Source organism: Clupea harengus, unplaced genomic scaffold (assembly GCF_900700415.2).
Source record: "Clupea harengus unplaced genomic scaffold, Ch_v2.0.2, whole genome shotgun sequence".
NCBI classification, from domain to species: domain Eukaryota; kingdom Metazoa; phylum Chordata; class Actinopteri; order Clupeiformes; family Clupeidae; genus Clupea; species Clupea harengus.
The window spans coordinates 83,093-99,978 of NW_024879681.1; the positions used below are offsets into that span (position 1 = coordinate 83,093).

A 16,886-nucleotide genomic window follows, 5' to 3' on the forward strand; every position below is an offset into this window, starting at 1 on the left:
TGTTCAATCTCATCAAGTCCTACGAGTTATGTTTAGGATATGAGCACAGTTATGCAGCCATGTTCACAGAGATTGCATCATGTATATCAAAGTGCTGCTCTGTGTATTCTTGGATTTGTGATAGATAAAATGTTTGCACAGGGGTAGTTTTGTGAATTATATACTCTGTACTGCATAGGAGACCCTAAATCACTTTATGAACAAACACAGTGCAGTTGTTTCAATACACTTCACACTTGCAAGAGATGGAAAGTACAGCCTAGAATAGTTATAGTGTTTTAGGTACATGGGTAATTACAAAACTGCTGTAGAAACCCATATCCCAACCATAGCACTACTCAACATCAGCTTCTAAACTCATTGTTTTCAAACAGACCACAGGGTGGCAGCAGATTCCAAATAGTAATATCTGCTTGGCCAATTCCCCCATTGTTCCTATGTAAAAGAACAAAACAAACAAACAAAAAGTACTTTGTGTTGCTTGTTGTGCTTATTTTGATAATCTCTCGAAATGACATTGAGCCCACCCAACATTTAGACAGAGAACCACAAACCATTTTGATACAGGTTTGATATGTAAATAGGGCCTATTCGATATTTTGTGAGGAATATTCCCTAGCATATGAGGTCATATATTTAGACACGACAGAAATATAAATATGATATTTTTTAGCAATTTCAGCAATTGCAAGTTAATGAGAGGGGAGTGAAGTGAAGGCTACAAGTGTACTATATAGAAACCCAATGACATTATATCGATAAGTTAGTAGTCGTTCTGTTGTCTGCTCTCTCACTCTCTCTCGCCCTCGCTCTAAACCAGAGTTTTGTTGGCCCTGCGTGTGGCACAATGGCATTTTCGGGGGCATGAAAAGGCATACTTTTAAAAACGGTTTCCAGAGTGGAGACATTGAAACGGGGCCTGTTCCACATTGCGTTGGGTGTGCCTGCCGGCTGCGTTGCGATACTGCTGCGTCTCTGTTGAGGGTGTTTATTCACACCGCCGACGTTTCTGCTACGGTGCTGCTACTCCCAGCCCTATCTTTCTACTTTGAGTTTGCCTTTGATAATGGCCGTCAATACAAAATCAGTTTGGTATCATCCATCGTTGAAAAGTATAGACCAGAAAGTTGACCAGATGCAACCTGAAATCAGTCACCTGACTTTTATTGCCCTTGTTCAGAGCGAGGGCGAGAGAGAGTGAGAGAGCAGACAACAGAACAACTACTAACTTATCGATATAATGTCATTGGGTTTCTATATAGTACACTTTTAGCCTTTATTTCACTCCCCTCTCATAACTTGCAATTGCTGAAATTGCTAAAAAATATATAATATTTATATTTCTGTCGTGTCTGTGACACATAGCCCAGACATGGAAACTGCAGTGTAAGGAGCCAATGTATGTAATGTTGCTGGGTTTCCTCACCCTCACGTGAAAAATAGGCTCCACGTCGAAACTCTACATAACTCGTGGCTGCAGCCCAGCTCGAGCTGCACATGAGACCCGTGTCTCAGGCAGGCAGTGCGCATGCTCTGACCTGTTCACATGGGCGTCAAAATGAAAATCAACAGGTAACGAAACACAGGCAGTGTGAAACAGGCCTTAGGCCTATGTGGACAGATACAAACCGAGCTTTTTGAAAATGATGACGACATGGCCCAAATTTTATCCAATTACCTTTCATTTGCTGAGAAGCTTCAGGCTAAGCTCCGCCTTCCATATTTTTGAAAAACATTGTTTTAAAAACGACATCCTAGTATTTGAACTATGGTTAAAAAAAATGGTCTCTGTGGTGTTCTGTGCCCTCCCTAACCTCTTAAGTGGCTAAGGCTCTAAGAATAGCATGATCTTGCTCAGTTAGCAGTGGTGCAAAGTTTGTGGGGTAGCACTGGCAGAAGGGAGAATGTACGACCAGCAAAACATTTTCACACTTTTTGTCTGTATGACCTCATATGTACATATTTGATTTTTCAGGGGAAAATACCTTTAATCTCAATTCTCATTTTATTTCAGGCACTTGGTAGAAGCCGCTCTCTCTGTCTGCCCAGAAGATCCATGTCATCTGTGTCTCCGCAGTCCCCTGTCTCCCCATACACCAACCCGGGTCCGACGCGAACCCCGCTAGAGAGGCACACTTCTTGGGTAGAGAAACCCGTCAAGCCGCTCTCTCCCTGGGAGGCTGCTGCCAGGAACCCTCTGGGACTGGTGGATGACGCCTTTGCTTTCCAAGGCATTCCAGATGCATATGCAGCAACGCACCGCAGGCCACTTCCGGAGCCCCCGCTGGAGTGGAAGCAGAGGGTTTCATATGAGCCTGTGGGGTACAGCCCACTGTCACTCCAGCCCCAGCCCCAGCCTGTGGGGTACAGCCCACTGTCACTCCAGCCCCAGCCCCAGCCTGTGGCTTCCCCCTCCAGAGCAGCACCTTTTTCCCCATCGATGCCAACTTTCTATGGGCCACCCTTCAGGCCAGCTCAGCCTCTCACCGCCAACACCAGGTATCAAGGGACTGGTTCACTACAAAGGAAAAGTAGGCATTCTCTGCCGCCTCTGCGAGTGGGAAGGGTGATGTAATTGATGATTTGATGTAGTAAGCGTTTGTCTGGTTTGCAGTGGTCCAACTGAAATCTGAGACAGAGCTGTCATCACTACCACTTCACACGTCAACAGCTTTATGAACAAAATGGCTTAGAGTCAAAATGAGGTGCCATAATTAAAATTAGACACAGATGTTGAATATGAAGTTAATAAGCATAACTTGTAAAATTACACTGGTTGAGCTATAATTGTGCATGATTCCTTGTGTTCAGCACTGATATAAGCAAGAATTCAGCGAGGAATGAATTTCAAACAGTTAAGTTGAATGTTCAGAGTTCAGGTAAGCTAACAATATACAGACAGATAATAAGACAGGTAGAAACTGAAAACAATTGAAATGAGAAAACTTCAAACTTCAAGGAATAAATATCACATTTTGTTGTGTTATTCAAAGAAAATAGAAATGTATGAGACAAGCAGTGCAGCAAGGAGAAATAAAAGGGACGTTCCTGCGAGTTCATTGAAAGTTGATCATTCTTTGCTAAGTCTGTGGTTTATGCAAACTTTTGTTTTTGAGTCAGGATGTATGACAGGTAAAGTAAAAAGGAAGGATAAAGAAAAGAATGACAGTGTTTAGCATAAATCAACTATCACCCTCCAAGTTAGAGATGGTATATTAACTCGTCATCACCTTTGTCACATTTATGTTTATTTACGCTCTGTTGGTTTGGTCTTTTATATTTATGATAATCAGAGCAGATATTACATTTTTCTCTTTGCTGATCTGTGAATGTGTTTTACATTGCACTGTAGTTGCTGATGCGGCTCACATTGTAAGTTAGTTAGATTAGTACTATATTGCATAGGTATCTTTTGCACACAAACACATCACATATGGACACCATGTGGACATAAGCTATTTGTAATGTATTGTTTGTCATTAACACACTTGACACCTTTAGCACTGTACATAAACATTAAAACAACAACCTGAACTTAGTTAAATCTAGAGAGAAAAATATGTTATAAACATGAACTAGAGATGTGCTGAAGACCAATGTAGAGTTGACTATGAAGTTGAGGACTGTGATTTTAAGGATGTGAGAATATGACATTTGTGCGTTATAATCTACACTATTAAACTTTTCCATACATACGATCATGTGTGGCCTTGTCATGATGCCAGTGGTTTGAAAATCAAACAGCAGTAACCCAGGCAACGTTTGTCTCAGAGGCTATGTGCTAATGACTCAGTGGTTCCCTCACTAGTCTAACCAAGCTGTGGGAGCTGATGGATGAGAGGAAACTCTCAGGTTTGGAGCTATCTTAAGCAGTATGAAGGGTCAAGTTTCCCTGAATGTGGGCCAAGGCTGACTGACATGTTCGCTCTACTTCACAGCAGTCTGAGGATACTCCAAATATCGTCTGGGCATCATCCTCTTGAGACTGGAGCAGTTGGACTACTTTGGATATCTCATCCATGACCATCTACACAAAAATCCTAAAATCGCTAAATTAACTATTGAACTATTGAAAATGTAAGCAATAGATCTTTATAACAGTGTCAAGTTAGACTCCCTTCGTACAAAATCCTCAGATGTAAATAAAAAAAAATCATGAATGATGTAGCTACAACATTTATATCATATCTTCAGTGGTCTTCGAGACTCTGGGCTCATGAATGTTTTATTACACTACACATCCTGTCCATACACACTTCACAGTTTGAGAGTGGGTTCCTCCACTGCTTACTGCTCCAGTCCCATTGGCGCTCTTGCATTCTGCCCACAGCTTGTTGCTGTAAACAACCACACATGAAACATGGCGAGCACACAGTGGAGCCCAGAATGAGCTAACCACACCAGACCTCTGGTGCACTATGATAGAACACACAGCTCTCTCCCCCAGCGTGTACATTCCTCCATGTCAGAAAGGGTTGATTTAAACGCTGCCACTGTGCCTCTCTGTCACAAAGCATAACCAGTTGAACATCCAGGGACTAGTTACCAAAGAGACAGTTACATACTCTGGGAGGTGATGTTGCCATTGAGGGGAGGCTGGTGGTGACCAGTGTTGACCCGCTGATAGCACAGTTTTGTAACACTGTGAGGCACAAAAAGCTTTAAACAAGCTCTTAATTGATCAGTACAACAAGCTAGTGTTAGCACATGCTAGCGGGCTCAGTGAGTAGTGGGACTGTGCTATCGGCAGGGTGCATATCAAAGTAACCCTTTGTACATATGGACACTTCAGCACCATAAATAGACTTGCCTCATGCAGTTGTTTGTGCTGTTGCCACAGCAGTGGGTTCAGTTGTCCCTGTTCTGTACACACAAGAAAATGAAATGAAATGGTCCTCAAGGACTTAACAGTTGCACTATTTCAGATGACAACTGAGACAACCGAGAAATGCAATGCATGGAAGCCTTCAAATCTTACATAAACACAGAGAGAGAGCGATAGAGAGAGAGAGATAGAGAGATTGAGAAGAGGACGTGTTTTATTCAAAAATGTGTGGGCTTTGCCTTAGCCCTCTAATGCAACTGTATCCCAACAAAAAAAAACATCCCTTCCAATGTCTCCTCCAGTGTAGAAAAGAACATTGGCTGATGGATCCAGTTGTGATTCCAGTTATATAACAGGAGCTGTCACTTTGAATGGAAGAGCCAGCAGGTGACCTTGTGACTATAATAAACCCAGCGAGATTAACTCAAATATTCATCCACACTGGCCATGCCACACAGCCCACCTTTCCCACACTCCTGTCAGGGTTTCCTCTCTGGATCCACACCCACACTTCTCACCTCTAATGCAGGCTTTACTCATTCTCAGCACCTACAGCAGGTCAGAGGCCATGGTGTCAGGGATGCTTTGACAGTTCTCCCTTGATCTCTTAATGAAGTGACTCATTCAGCCCAATGGACTCTGTGTAGACGCATGAATATATTATTCATGTACGAGTGGATATGGGTGGATCATATTTCACTGTACAATTGAGAATGCCAAAGCTCTATAAACATTTGTGAAAGTATCACTATATAAGCTCACTATTGAACATCTTTTACATCATGCAACACAAAGCCATTCTTTTATTCATACACAGGCAAAGATGTTCAATTCTTTGTGTTATTGGTTGAGGACTTTCAACAGTGGTCAAACCTCTTATTGTCACATGCAAGTACTCATACCCAGCAACCTAGCCTAAGTATTATAACAACAGGCTGCACTACAACCGTCTGCCTGATATTGAACAATACTTGAATAAGGTCCACACACCACCAGAAGGCTCTACAGTGGTGTCTGGCATCCCAGACCCACTATACTCACGATGGGTTAGGACACATATTAATACCAGGGGCAATAACAGATGAACCTCAAGATACAGCTCCAAAAGCTTTCACACGCATATCTCAGTGTCTGAACGACATACTGCCTAACTATCTACATCAATCTCATAATCCTCTAGCATGCCACAAGCTCTCCAGGGTAAGGGGTGGGAGGTCAGTCTCATATAGAAATCTATTAAGCTGTTGTATTATGGGTTTTAACGTATGAAAACAGATGACTGTCTGTGCTGAAAAGATAAGTTCTCCTTTTGGTCAAGACAATTAACAGCTTCCAGAGCTGCGTCAGCATCTCACAAGCTTTTTTCTTTCTATGAGAAGTAGAAAATAATGAAATTACAATGTGATGAAGTTAGTCTGGCTGCTATCTTGACAATAGAACACAAAGAATTTGACAACTCGCTTGGTGGGCACAAACCCTCACCTCTTTGGCCCAACCCCCTAAAACACAAATGTTTGCACACACACACTCTCTGACACACACATACAGACACACACACACACACACACACACACACACACGCCCTTTAACACTCCCTCTTCATCCCCACCCCCCACCCCCACCCCTCCAACCCTGGCATTGTGAGTGGTTAGAGTGTTGAACAGGACTAAAATTAGGGTATTGATGTAAGCTTGCATTCCAATGTCAACAGCCACACACTGTCACCCACCCCAACCCCCATACCCACTGCCTGCCTGGCTCTGTAGCCTTCAGGGGGAGCAACCACACAGATAGATCAGGGTGGATCGAAGTACCCAGAGTGACCCCTGAGTTTCCTCAACGAGTCTGCTCACAAAGTCCAGATAGAAGCGGCTACAGATTAGGCCTTGTACAGGTAAGACATGATCTGTCCCCATTCTGCTGGTGGGTTTGTGTGAGTGTTTGTATGTGTATATGAGTGTGTGTGTGTGTGTGGGGGGGGGGGGTAGTCAGTTCTGATAACAATGCATCGTAATGCACATACTAACTCACCCAACAAAACTGTCCATAACAAACCCATAAACCATAACAAAGCTTCAAAGGGGCATCACTGTTCTCTCTCTTCTTTTTTTCACTCACGTCATTATTTCTTCTAACATGCAGATATCTACAGATTCAACTTGTGTCTAAGGGTCCTGGAGATATACATAACAAAATTCCTGATCAATGAGAATAACAGCAAAAGACTCTCACCGAGGGAAGGGCCTGAGGGGAAACCCTAAATGGATGCTATTTAGCTAAATAATCTGTCATGTCATAAACTCACAATATAATCAGTAACATCAAAAAGGAACAGCACCTTTTATTCTCCGGTTTTGCGTACTTCAACAACTGTTACATCCCAATAAAGCATGACAATGAAGCTATGAAAACCTAATATTGAATATTTCCCTTCAAACCAAATCCTCGTCCGTTATTAATCTGCAACTGTTGATCTTACAACAATTGACAGTCACGTCTTCATCAACTAAATGTACAGGTGTAATCTGTCGTTTTACCAGAAATAATTCCATGTTCCATGTAAATCCATCGTTAGTGTTCTATCAATGTTATGTACAAAATATGTTCAAGTCTTTATAGAGTTCTTGAAAAGTACATACAATGGCAGAGTGAATAACGCAGCGGTATCAGCATATCAAGCTTAGTGATTTCACTTGCACCTGTCTCACAGCTTGTTCTCCCTCTCTTTTCTCTATCTCTCTTTCAAGCTAAATCTAGAACTGTGTAATATATGGCACCCGCACATTATATTGTGTTATGACGACATTTAGTAACAGCCGTAGACATCAGCAGCCATCCATACACTATGTACACCAACAAAACGTGACTGAGTGAATGCTGTTTTTACTTTTTTAGATACATCTATTTAGAAAAAGTCTTATATATTAAGATAACATATATGACCATATATTTACATTAAATATAAACGTATATCACAAACATATCAAAGTCAGTTCTTGCTGAGACAGAAATTTAGCAGACAACTGATACTGAACTGATACTGATGTACAGATCAAGAGCACAGCAGTGTTGGCAGGCACGGGCCCGGCTTCCAGCGAGTGTCCAATGGCACACGCTTCAGCCAGAACACAATGTCCATTCACGACCTCCAAAACAAAATGAATCACCGCTCCACATGACATGTGACATCTTGCTATGCAAAAGCCTCACTTTGCAGCCAGGTTATTTTAAGGTGACTGTTACCTCTGCCCTTTAAAACACACATTCACCCACACGTGCCCTGTCCAGTCATGAGCGGATGTTGCACTGAGATCCGACAGACCACATCCAGTGACGAACAGTGGAGACTCAGGAAATGTGCATAAGCCATGAATGTTTGCTTTATGTATTACAGTTTGTCGGGCTACTCCTTTGCTGCTTGAACCGTCCTGTCTGAAAGCCACAATGTCACAGTTCAGCACACTGTCTCCCAGAGAAAGGAAGATGCAAGCAGCTGCTATTTGTCGGGAGATCCATGGTGGCGCCAATGGTATATTTGGTGTATTTCATCCCCCATTGCGTGGTTCTGATTCTCTGCCCCGTTGAGAATTCCCAGCTCTGAGAGGAGCTCTGAACGCCCTGGGCTTGTTCCCCCCCCCCCCCCCAAATAAGCTAATTGTGTAAACTAATCCCTTTGTCTTTGACGTTTGGAAATGGCTATTTTTGAGCTGGGTAGGGTGGGGTAAGGCAGCGTGGAGGGGTGGGTGGGTGAAGGGTGGACTTTGATGGTTGGAGGGGTGGGTGGGTGTGTGGGTTAGAGGGTGGACAACTGCGTCTAACTGCTTTGGGGACAGGGAGAAGATCTTGGACAGCTGGGGAGCATTCCGTCTGGCTAAACTTTCAGCATTTGATTTGGCCTTGACATCCCCATGAGCCAGCCATCTCCCCCAGCGTCAGAGAGGGGCATGAGGTGCATGCGGTTACAGCCCCTTTTACAGGGGAAGAAACCAAAAGAAAAATGAAGCAGAGTTAGTTCCATTTGCAGGTCCCCAAATACTGGCAAAACAATAAACAAAGCCAGTCCTACAGAAGCAAAAAATACTTACATAAATGGGAATTTTTTTTTATTATAATATATTTCTAGTGCAGGGTAATATAAAGCATGACATGTTGACTTTTCTCTGTTTTGTGTCACTAACCAGTGCACACACATTTCATTGGAAACCTGTCATCAGATATGTACAGATCATAATCAGTTCATCATCTTTCTATCTACTGAACCAGGACTTGCATGAAAAGTTCAACATTATAGTTTCACTGAAACCAATTTCCTACCCACTCTGTCTTTCAAATGCATTGCATATGTATCAGTATTTTACAGGTAATTATATACATTGACATGTCAACCTATAACCCAAAGATGAAGAACTGATTTTTATTTGCGCAGAACAAGATGGTATATCACAAAAGCTAATAGCAAGATTTTGATTGAATGTGTTTCCAGGTGTTAACTACTTTGTTTCTTGTGTTGTTTTGAAGGTGACACTATGGACCTCGGTAAAAAGCTGTGCACACCGAAAGATATCATGCTGGAGGAGCTCTCTCTGCAGACAAACAGAGGCTCCCGCCTTTTTAAAATGAGACAGAGACGATCTGAAAAGTACACATTCGAGAGCATTCAGAATGAGACTAACACACAGTTTAATGTAAGTAGGACTACATCTATTAAACCTTTCCTTTCTATTAAACCTAGTGTGAAAATTCCACCTACATGGTGGACTGAAAATAGTGAAACATAGATTTGTATTATTCACAATTATCCTTTTCCATATCCACATCCATATTCCAAATTTGTCCTCTGTATTGCTGAGTACATAAATAGTTTGATTTGATCATTCTTACAGTGTGATAGACAGAACGGGAGCTGCCACACAGATAGACAGGAAGTGGAATGCGTTCTTTGTCCTTCCCCTTGTTCCCCCGGGGGGGGGGGGGGGCGCTGCCTCTAGAGAGGTTGCCAGCCCACTCAGAGCTGCTTCACTACTTATCAGTGGCAGTAGGTGTGTGTGTGTGTGTGTGTGTGTGTGTGTGTGTGTGTGTGTGTGTGTGTGTGTGTGTGTGTGTGTGTGTGTGCATGCGAGCGTGTGGCCATGTATCAGTTACTGGTGTCCATGAGTGTGTATATAAATGCCTGACAGCTATAGTCTGTTGGTTCCCTCTTGGTTTGCTAGTGGATTCGGCTCTACCATATCCTAAGCTCAAAAACTGGTGTTTGCATCAAGTATGACAACTAGAATTGCAACACTATAATTACATCTGCTTTTGTCTGTAATTTTTTTTTTAATTTTGATAAATCACTCAAAAATCAGAAATGAGAGGAGATGTGAAGAGTTTTTCATCAGTTTTTCATTGAAAATGGTTTGAGGTGGTTTAAATTGACACTTAGTTTAACAAAAAAGTCATCCACGGAACTTTGAAAGAATGTTAGGATCCTCCATTTTTTAATTGTATTTAATACAGTACATTTAAAGGCCTTGGTAGGAGTTTTAGGCTGTGGGCATTTATGTGTAATGTGAGATATGAGTGACTGATTGTATTGAAAAAAAATTCTCCAGAATGACATCCAGGTGGAGGGTGTGGAAAATGCTGAGGGCAAAGGAGACATGTCAAAAACACCCCCAAACACCCCCGACCCCAGGAACGCGCTGAGCCCTGAAGGAATAGCACCAGGTATACGTCACAACAATAATGTCACACTCTCAGTTACATTGGGAAAAACACACGATTACACATGGTTGTTGTTGAAACCCTCAAAAATAAGCACTCAAATCACACAATATCACATTTCTCACTAGCATTCAAAAAGAGCCGGGGATATTTGATAAAGCTGGTCCATGACTGGTACATCACACTATGTTGTTTCTCATTTGGGTACATGACGCCGCACTGTATGACATGTTATATAACATGATCACACAGTAAAAATAGCACAGTCTCCCCCAGCCAAACTGACCATCTCTGCTGGGCCGCGGTGCCCTGTGGTGTGGTGCAGTCCACCCTTGGCCTTTGGCAGGGAGCGCGTGCGGCTCTTCCTGTCTGTCCCCATGGCGTTGTGTGTGATGTATTGAGTCCTCGGCAGGGGACGCCAGGCCTGCCCACCTCCTCCTAGAACGTGAACTGCCGCACAGGAGCGGCATCCCACATCAACACACAGCACCACGGTGGCACGGTGTGTGCTATTTAAAGCCACCCGCCTGCCCGCCCGCCCGACGGCCCCCTCCTCCCCTCACCGGGGATGTGATAATGGCTCCACTTTAAGTCACAGGGGATTAGGGCCTTTCTCGTTGCACTTTCACATCAGCCATACCGCTCTTAAATGATTGGCCCAAGCCTGGCGTGACACTCAGAGGTTTGCTCACATTTATCTGAGTGGAAACGGGAGACAGAGCCTGGTTTTGACACCTCTCCACTTCCTCTGTCTCTCCTGCTTCCCCACACAGACTAACTTAAGAATGAGCAGAGCAAAACAGAACTGCAATTGTAAAGACAGAGTTAGACAGCGCTACTGTTGTGTAATGCAGTCATTCTGAACATGTTAAACAAATAATTTTAGCTTATATAATCATTCTAAAAGTGGATTCTTCTCAAAAAAATGTTAACTGATAAAGGTGAGTACAAAATCAGTGTGAGAACTTGGAAGACATGTTGAAAATGTTGGACACGTCTGATCCTGCAACCCAGTCATCTTTAAAAATCAGATTGTTCAAATGAGGTTGTTACTTAACACATAGTACAGTTTGAGACTTCTATTCAATTTTATTTACGATAAAACTGTCTCCAGCGCTTCTGTAGACTTTAAAAACATACGCTTAAGTCTGTCTTCCCATTGTTGTTGTTGCTCATCTGTCTGGTGTGTTTATTAGGTTATGGAGGTCCACTGAAAGACGTTCCTCCTGAGAAATTCAACATTACCGCCATGCCCAAATCCTACCACTCCCCCTGGGAGCAGGCCATCATCAACGACCCCATTCTGGCCGATACACTCAAGCTCACAATGCCTGCTCCTGAGGCTAAACAAGAAGGGCCTGACTATAAGAGCTTCAACAGGTAAAGCAACAGCCATTCGCACCAAGTAATCATTGGCACAATCATCCTCTGCTGTATGTGTGGAAAGTATATTTGCTAAAATAAATGTGTGTATTATTCACAGTTTTAAAATCCAAAGCCCTCTGACAACAAATGCAAACACATACAAAGTAATTTACTGTGAACTTATTAGTTGTGAAGTGATACTCCATCACACAGAAGTGACAACTGCACAACTGCACACTCAAGAGGCAGAGGAGGGGTAGTTCATTCCAGCATGCTCTGAAGCACAGTGCAGAACCATTCGTGAAATACTCTGTCATATACTAATATTAGACATACCCATTGCATTACATCTTTCTGGTTTCAACTGTAGGACACGACCGTTTCAGATTTCCTTGCCTTATATCTTAGTGCACCATCTGAATTTTGCATCAGCAATATGAACAAGATCGTTACTGAAACAAAACCAACAGCAAATAGCTATCCACACTTTTTCTATCATATTATATTACATATTATTATACAGATTTGACAAAAATAACAGCCCTTTACCTGTATGAACGGCTGAGGCTCAATAAGAAATGTGTGGAAACATAATGACTGTATGCAGACAGATGGGTCTCTAGGCATCGACAGTTCAATTCTCTTTCCTTTCCATCACCTAGGGTGGCCACGCCGTATGGAGGTTTTGATAAAACTCCACGTGGCATTTCCTTCAAGGTGCCTGCCATGGACCTGAACCCTCCTGCCTACCCCGAGCTGCAGGACCCTGGTGCAAAAAGACCCAGTTTCAACAGAATGGCCCAAGGCTGGATCTCTGATGGCACTACCCTCATGATGCCCGGTGTCCCCATGGACCCACCTGAGATCCCGGAGTCTGATGACCTCTAAGATGGACACCAAGAAGAAAAAAAGATGGGCTGTAATCAACCAGACAAAACATTGTGCTTGAGCTTGTCCACGATCAGTCAACAGTGTTGGGAGGGTTTGGCCTGTCAGTGCAGGTGTGGGGTCAGTAAGGAGGTGGGGGCAGATGATCTCAGATCAGTACTGGAGAGAAAACTCCCAAGTAAGCAAGAACCTTTATGCTTTGCACAGAGATAGCAATTAAACCCGGTATCAGTAGGTGGTAAGGGAGGTGGACAATTAGGCCCTACATTTTTGCACGCCCTTTCAAAAAACAGTATCCCCTGTCTAAAGAGAATAAACTTTGTTGTAAATGCCAACTACTCCCTTGCCTAAATATGATGTCAGAAATAACTGTGTAAATAATAAGTGATTAAGTGCCTTGAAGCAAATGAGTGTACAATTAGCAGCGCTTTTTAGTCATTAGAATTGGTAGATTACCCAGTTTGGGCTGCATTTGGTTCCCTTGTAATCTAGGTGAAATACAAATCATCTACAGTTGAATGTATTGTTCGGTGACACCAAAACAGACTGCACTCAGAATAGTTATTATCTTTGACTATAATAAAATGTATATTTATTCTTGTGTATAGTTATCACAATGTCGAAATAAAGAGGGCAGGATGCAAACCACTGCTAATCATTGTTAATCATTGACACACATCAATAGTGAATCATTGACACAGTGCTTACATTTCTAAAATCCTGCACACTGCAGACTCTTTGTAGTGACTGACTAAGGAATCACAGCAAATAGATCTGCTGTAACCCTGCAGAAATGTTACAGTTTATCTTACATTCAGAATGCCATACAGTGTGGCGGCATTCAGAATGACAACAAGGCCATGTTACGGCCCAGCAGGTTGAAATGTGTGAAAAGTGAGGGACTGCGTGGTCAGCATCTCCCCCACCTTGGGCTCTCATACGTCCAGACGTCCCATTGGGCCCCATGAAGTGGGCCCTCTCCTCTGCACGTTAGCCATCCAGACGTCCCATTTAGCACCATGAAGTGTGCCCTCTCCTACGCACTTTAGCCATCCAGACGTCCCATTTAGCACCATGAAGTGTGCCCTCTCCTACGCACTTTAGCCATGCTCCAAGATGCCATAAACCCAAGACTGCATCTCACCTGCTCCTGTTACACACTGGACTATGTGATCCACCCCCTGTCCATGACTATTGACACTGACTATTTTTAAAAGTTGCATTCTGAATTTGATACCTGCTGTGTAACCCCTACAGCAGATAGGATTCAAGGATTAACAGTGGCCTGTTTGAAGCTCTTCAAAAGGCTCCTATGCTCCCATAGAAAGGCTACTTTTTCTTTGTCAGAAAATGGAGCGGGTCACGGCATCAGTATGTGATAATATGCCCATGCATATTTTAAATTAAACACAGAGCCTTCTTCACTGGGATATGCTGTAACTTTACAATGGGAACTACGTTCCCTTACCCTGTGTCAGCCTGATTAGCCACAGCACAGTGACCAGCAAATGCTAATTATAGCAAACAAAATATGGATTGGGCCATTTTTTAAAGGGGCAGGCAGTTGGGGGAAGCGATGCCGTGCTGTCCTTCAAATGGCAAAAAGGGCACAACACTCCTAAAATAGGCTTTGTGTTCCTGCTCTTTGGATCCTCTGAGTCAGGAATGACCGTCTCGACTGACACATCATTGTTTTGAAAATGCCACAAAACGGGCACCAGTTTATAAACTAACATTTTGAAGTCTGGTTAATTGCCATTATATGACATACTGAATTTTGAATTACAATTCACAAATACATCATTCAGTCGATATTTGTCACGTTAATTTTCAACATCAACAATAAACATGAACATGAAAACATGAAAAGCATTGAGTTTTCTCTGATTTTATGAAATGTTCAAGTTACAAATGGCACAATAAGGTGCGCGGTACAGCTGAAATTGGACCCGGTTACTTAGGCTCATGTGCCTTCCCACCGTTTTTTCCCTTCTGGTCAGGAAAGACCTGCTCATGGCTGAGTTGTAATGTAAGTGGAGGAAGTTGTGCTGTGAGCAATACAGTTTTACATACATACATTTGACATGAAACCAATTCTTTATTTACCTTGATGTAGGCTACATTTATTTTTCCTAGAATAAAACTGAATTGTAACAAGTTGGTGCACTTTTTAAAGTATCTATAACATCAAACACAACCCTTTTCAGTCAATTTTCCCTCTGATAAAATCTCAGTTTTGATACTCTCTGGCACTATAGCACAAACCTTATAAACCACCTGTACTGAATGAAAATTGAAAAAAGACTACATGATTTTTCCCAAATGTCATAATAAATGCTAAAATGCTAGGGATGTGGTCATATCTGAAAACAGAACCCGGTATATGAGGTACTGAAATATGGCAACCTATAGATTGCATGTAGCAAACACGTTATTTCTGTTGAAAAGTAGTCTACATTGTATTAAAATGGTATTACTGTAGCCAACTAAACGCGTTTCTATACCACGATTAGACAAGGCATTCCCTAGAGTAAAACAGATAGCCTACTCTAGATCAGGATCTACCAATACATATTTAGGCCTCTCCTTGAAATTATGTAATAAAATTAGAACCATTTGGGAACAACTGTCCCATTATGAAAGGTTATCCTACGGTCATCAGAAGACACGCTTAGCTGTACTTTTAAAAGGTTGGCCATGCGATGACATCAGTGCAGATGAAAACGAGGTTGCCGGTCTCAATTTAAACATAGCCAAATAGCGTAGGCTCTACCGCAGTCTATATGCGTTTGATATGACACTCATCCCGATAGGTGGCTTTGTCTCACAGTAGAACAAACCGCGCTAGACTTGCGGAATCTCGGTTTTCATCAAGAACGCAAAACACAGAATGACTTATTTTTCGTAGTGTGGATCATACGAATAATTAAATGTCGTATAGTTATCCCCTGCAATATGGGCATAAATAGACTGCATCAAATCAAATGCACGTGCTAAGCTTTATTATGGCGCATGATTATGAAACATCAAGCTGTCTGCTCTTGTGCTCCACTTCGCTTTCATACGACTGGGATTTAATTTTGCCAAACAGCTGATATTTCCACTGTCGACATTAACCTCCTCGTGAATGGGCTACTGGAATGGCGTTATGAAGTAAATAAACGACACGCATGACACCTCTGTACCAAGAGGTTTTCACAGGCTGTACACTGGGGGCGGAGTTTGACCCTTAAACTCTCAAACCATCACTAATCCCCAGCCGACTCTCTAGCAGCGCAAATCATTCATTGGTATAGCTTCCCGGAGGAAATGCCTACGACTGCACTGGCGAGACTACGGCAATGCTACCCCATCCACGTCTGGGATAGCTGAACAAGGATGACAATTACGAAGCAACCGGGTTGAATTTTTGATCCATTTTTATTATGTTTTAGTTCTGTTTCCATAATAACCCTTAATCTATGCTGTATATTTGCTAAGGAACCACGTGGTATCCATATGGACGTCTTACTGTTTCACTTATCACATTTTTAAAGCGTCAGAAGAAGTTAAGATCGAGTAAGGTACCGGTGACAGTTGGAAAACTATAGGATATAACAGACAATTTATCCACGAAAAGGTGAGTGTTCACACGTGTTCGTGTTGTTTTCCTTTTGATACAGGCGCTATGTTTTCTGTGTGGCTTTGAAAACATTGCAGCCTTGTACGCTATTGCTGTGAGTTGCGGTAAATATAGAGGTCCCTATTCGTACTGTACCACGCATGCGTCCTAACAGGTGTAACACAAAGCATACCGCATAAATGCTGTTTACTACATCACTGTTTTACATGACAAATCAGTACACCTACGAACAAGTAGTGATTGGAATAGCGATTATGGAGTAGGTTAGTATATATAGCAAAGTGCCGTTCTGGGTCTAAAAAACAATGTAGTCTACGGATGTAATAGTGGATGCAGCTTCTTGTAGGTCCACCACTCTGAAATATTTAAACTTGTATGTGATGCGTTTCTGCGATCGTGCTCAGTGTCTTACGACCTTATAGGCTACGTTACACTTCATTATCTAAACAAAATATACTTCGTACAGATATATCCTACACA

General features: G+C 42.4%; 2 protein-coding genes across 3 annotated transcripts; both read left to right on the forward strand.

Moving 5' to 3' along the window:
* The first annotated feature begins 1,267 nt into the window (after positions 1 to 1,267).
* Positions 1,268 to 2,827, forward strand: LOC122129831 (leucine-rich repeat extensin-like protein 2). The gene has a single exon (XM_042704553.1). It carries the CDS (start codon positions 2,057 to 2,059, stop codon positions 2,573 to 2,575), a length of 519 nt encoding a protein of 172 aa, XP_042560487.1. The 5' UTR covers positions 1,268 to 2,056; the 3' UTR covers positions 2,576 to 2,827.
* A 3,697-nt stretch (positions 2,828 to 6,524) lies between these two features.
* Positions 6,525 to 13,429, forward strand: myoz2b (myozenin 2b). Of its 2 annotated transcripts, XM_042704554.1 has the most exons (6): positions 6,526 to 6,719; positions 8,220 to 8,354; positions 9,344 to 9,510; positions 10,420 to 10,534; positions 11,728 to 11,911; positions 12,559 to 13,429. In XM_042704554.1, the coding sequence occupies exons 2-6, from the start codon at positions 8,270 to 8,272 to the stop codon at positions 12,782 to 12,784; spliced, it is 777 nt and encodes a 258-aa protein (XP_042560488.1). In that variant the 5' UTR covers positions 6,526 to 6,719; positions 8,220 to 8,269; the 3' UTR covers positions 12,785 to 13,429. The 2 variants fall into 2 exon arrangements, with proteins under 2 accessions (XP_042560489.1, XP_042560488.1); XM_042704555.1 differs by lacking the exon at positions 8,220 to 8,354 and having other exon boundaries at positions 6,525 to 6,719.
* The last annotated feature ends 3,457 nt before the right edge of the window (positions 13,430 to 16,886 follow it).

What these genes read in the sequence shown, in the direction of transcription:
- LOC122129831 (XM_042704553.1), top strand. Translation starts at nt 2,057, where the DNA reads ATGTCATCTGTGTCTCCGCAGTCCCCTGTCTCCCCATACACCAACCCG.
- myoz2b (XM_042704554.1), top strand. Translation starts at nt 8,270, where the DNA reads ATGTCACAGTTCAGCACACTGTCTCCCAGAGAAAGGAAGATGCAAGCA. An exon ending in AGACTAACACACAGTTTAAT is followed by an intron (nt 9,511 to 10,419) that starts GTAAGTAGGACT and finishes AAAATTCTCCAG; the next exon opens with AATGACATCCAGGTGGAGGG. An exon ending in GACTATAAGAGCTTCAACAG is followed by an intron (nt 11,912 to 12,558) that starts GTAAAGCAACAG and finishes TCCATCACCTAG; the next exon opens with GGTGGCCACGCCGTATGGAG.